The following is a 3602-nucleotide window of genomic DNA, read 5'->3' on the forward strand; positions in this document are numbered from 1 at the left end:
AGGGGGTGCCAAAAGGGGAAGGAAGAGAGTCTTACTTGATTTGGGTATTCATAACCCCTAGCAGTTGCTGCCCTCGTGCACTCTGTCTGCTGGAGGTGATGCGGGGGGCAGGACTGCAACCACCCTGCTGTGCTAGTGGCATCTCCTGCACCCCCTTTTTCAAATTCCTACATCTGGCCATGCTGATCCTGGTTATCATCTACAAAATCCTTAATTGTCTAAGTTCCAATTACCTCAAAGACTGCCTCCTTATATCCTGCCTTATCAGTGACCTATGCAAAGAACACTTCAGGTATCTTTCTTAAGCATGTACCTCATAGAAGTTTGGGATAAGGCATACTCATTTGATATCCTTTGACATTGATATTACCAAGCACACACCTTTTTCAGGGTGAAATATAAAATGTTCTTTCATTTAGGCTTTTCTTTCACTGCAGGCCCTAGAATTTATTGCAATACAGTTTGCTGACTATTTTTATCTGACATAGATTGGAACATTTGGAATTACTGCCATAGAAGATCTACTTTAGGTTTTAAAAGATATCATTTGGTTCTAATTTCACTGTACATGAAGTGTGTCCAGTTATCATGGGCATGGAAATCTATGAATTAGTAAATATATACTACAGACATGTAGAGTAGTTTAACTGAGATAAACAATCTGGCCTTACTTGCTATTTGATATTTTGCATGTCAGTTGTTCACTTGCCAAATTATAAAGACATGGGTAGGATTTTCAAAAGTGCTCAGATTTGGCTAATTCTGCCTGTTGGGTTCAACAGACTTAATATGTGAGCAGAGTTAGGTCAATGGTAAAAACTTTTAAAATCCAACCGGTACACGTTAAATAAATATTGACATGATTCATTAAAATGTTCCTGTGAAATCAAAGAGTCATTAGAATAAATCATAACTCTTTCTAGAGTAGTCTATGCACCTGTATTTTATAGTCTCTTGCTAATACTTATTGAAAAGTTGGGAGGGAGTATTAACTAAGCTATCTCAAACTGTTTATAAAATAAAGAAATCAGATGGAGAAATTATGGAGACTGGCTTCAAGCAACATTTTTTTAAAACTATTAAATAATTCATTTTAAAATGTGAGTACTTACTGCTTGAAGAAGACATAAATTATCTCTTAAAGAAGCCAGGACACCCATGAAGGATACGAAGAACATCACAATGCCCAAGAGTATTAAAATAATTGCTGGGGCTAAAAAGGCACTTTCAAGTGTTTTGTATTTCTGTCTTTCAACTTCTGCATAAATTCCAACAGCCAGAACAAATGCTCCAATCAGCTACAATGACAACAACAAAAAAACAAATACAGGTTTTATTGGTTATTCAATTCTAGCACTCTCCTCAAATAGTGAGATCATACTTGATGAATATACTATTACATTTGAAGGAATATAGTGGCAGAACACTTAAGTATCACTACAAATTCAGAACCCACATTTGTTACAGACTTATGTTCAAAGCCATCCCCACTCATTTCAAATGGTGATTCAGACCCAGAAAGTCAAGAAGGCCAGACATGTCACGTCAGGCATTTTTACGTGTGCCCCTGACACAGCACCAGGCGCTTTTAATTAGCAAGCCATGTTGATTTAAAGCACCCAGCGCTACATCAGGAATAAGTGCATCAGAGGCGCAGCACACATCAGTACTGAGAAAATGGCGGTGGTGTGCTTTGAGCTAAAACACATTGAACATGTTTTAGCCATTTTCTCAGCACTGATGCACACTGTGCCACTGATACACATGATGTGCAAGGCTGCCAGTGTGCGTCGATTTACATGCTTGAGCAGATTTGATTAATTGAGGCTGCTCTGGCGTGCTGGATTTCCCACATGTCGAAGCAGGCTCCCCACATGTGTGTAAGTGCCCTTGTTCATCTTCTGTTGGAGTACCTTAACCACATTAGCCCAATAGGCCAGTAGGCTTGGTATGAACCTTTGACATTTTTTATTAAATGTGAATGTAACTACTACAATTATCTACCTACAGAATTACCTTGCTCAAGTGAAAAAACCAAGATAACTTAGAGGTACTGTTGTAACGTGTCACATATTGGGGAAAAATTATATTGTTGAAGTTTCAAAATGTACTTAAAATAATTTCAGAGTTTTTACAGAGCAGCAGCTCATAAATTGCAATTTATTTGAACACACTCTGAAAGTTAGCCAGCCTCTTTGTTTCCTGCTTCTTCTGTAATATTCTCCTTTGTCTACTGTACATTGGTATCCAGGGTACAGTGCACATCCAAAATGAACCATATATAGTTAACAGTTTGCATATCTCTTTTTATTAAGAACTGATCCAAAAAAAGTCTGCTACAGACAGTAGACTTTATCCTGCTCTGCTGAATTCAGTGATTAACTCTAATTGGCTTCTATGATAAATGATTACAGCCAATATAAATAGGATTTTTGGGAAAAGGAGAGAATTAACATGCAGTTAAGTATCCTCCAGGTCCAATTACCCTCAGGTGCAACAGGACCTCCTCATTTTCCTCCCAGTCATTACCCTCAGCCATTTCTAGCAACAATTCTTGTCTTGGGAGTCAATTTAGTAGCTTTACATTTTGAGCAAGAGCAGGAATACTTAATTAATGCATGATGGCTTTATTCATAGTCGTTGGGCAAGTTCTACCAACCAATCCTTTTTCCTTCCTTCCTCCAAAACAAAAAATCTGCATATTTTCCTTGAAGAGCAAATTTCCATACTTGTATGTAAACATTAAAAATGATTCTATATATTAAATCATGCACAACAGAAGATTAACAGTTTTAGTTTATTCCACGTTTGTTTCAAACATTCAGTGGCATCTGAAAGACTAGTTAATATTTTGGATTTTCTTGACTATCCCAGGATATCTGGGATTAGACAGGCAAACAGGAGAAAAGATCAATTCCTCTTAATTTTCCCATTCTTCAACTCAACTGTAAAACAAGATATCTTTAGACTATGGGCTCTACTATTCTACTTGTCTGCCAAAATGAGATTTTTTTTTCTTTTCTAAATCAGAGATGCAAGCTCTGACAAAAAAAATATTAGATTTGTTTTGCATCTTTATGGGTATCTCTACTCACCACATTTTAACTAAGTTATGGAACTCATCCATCAAATGATTGTGTTTGTATTTATAATACAAATCAAATTATTAATTTGTACTAGCAATGGGCAAGTGCATTTGATGACAGTTTTTATTTACCTTCCCTTAGTAGTACCATACCTAATTTTTACTGGATCTTTGCAATTCTTAATTCTTTTGTTAGTATATTAAATCTCTCCTACACAATAGTGCTGCTAAGAATTAACACCTTTTTGCCTTTATGCTTTTAAAAATGTAATTATTCTGCAACATAGATTTAAGCAGCAGAATATCATGGGTTCAAATTGTTGTATGGCTTTCTTCTTAAGCAGCTATTAATAAAAGAAAGAAAAAACACTGAGGAAAAATAATTCACAGCAGAAAAATGGTAATTGATCATTTCACTTAGCACTCTTAAGGATACTTCAATCACAGCTTTACATGACCAAATTAAAATCAATGGGAGTTATACAGTCTTATTGGAATAACACCAGGCATGCCCATT

General features: G+C 36.1%; 1 protein-coding gene across 1 annotated transcript in view; it reads right to left on the reverse strand.

Annotated features, from left to right (window-relative positions):
- Window positions 1–2539, reverse strand: part of TSPAN15 (tetraspanin 15) — a 51073-nt gene extending 48534 nt beyond the window's left edge. The window contains exons 1-2 of the mRNA XM_019507732.1: window positions 2486–2539; window positions 1113–1298 (exon numbers count right to left, since the gene is read on the reverse strand). Coding sequence (XP_019363277.1) covers window positions 1113–1298; window positions 2486–2539 — 240 coding nt within the window. The remainder of the gene's footprint in view (window positions 1–1112; window positions 1299–2485) is intronic.
- Window positions 2540–3602: the final 1063 nt, after the last annotated feature.

Source organism: Gavialis gangeticus, unplaced genomic scaffold (genome assembly GCF_001723915.1).
Source record: "Gavialis gangeticus isolate Ggan-Ray unplaced genomic scaffold, GavGan_comp1, whole genome shotgun sequence".
NCBI classification, from domain to species: domain Eukaryota; kingdom Metazoa; phylum Chordata; order Crocodylia; family Gavialidae; genus Gavialis; species Gavialis gangeticus.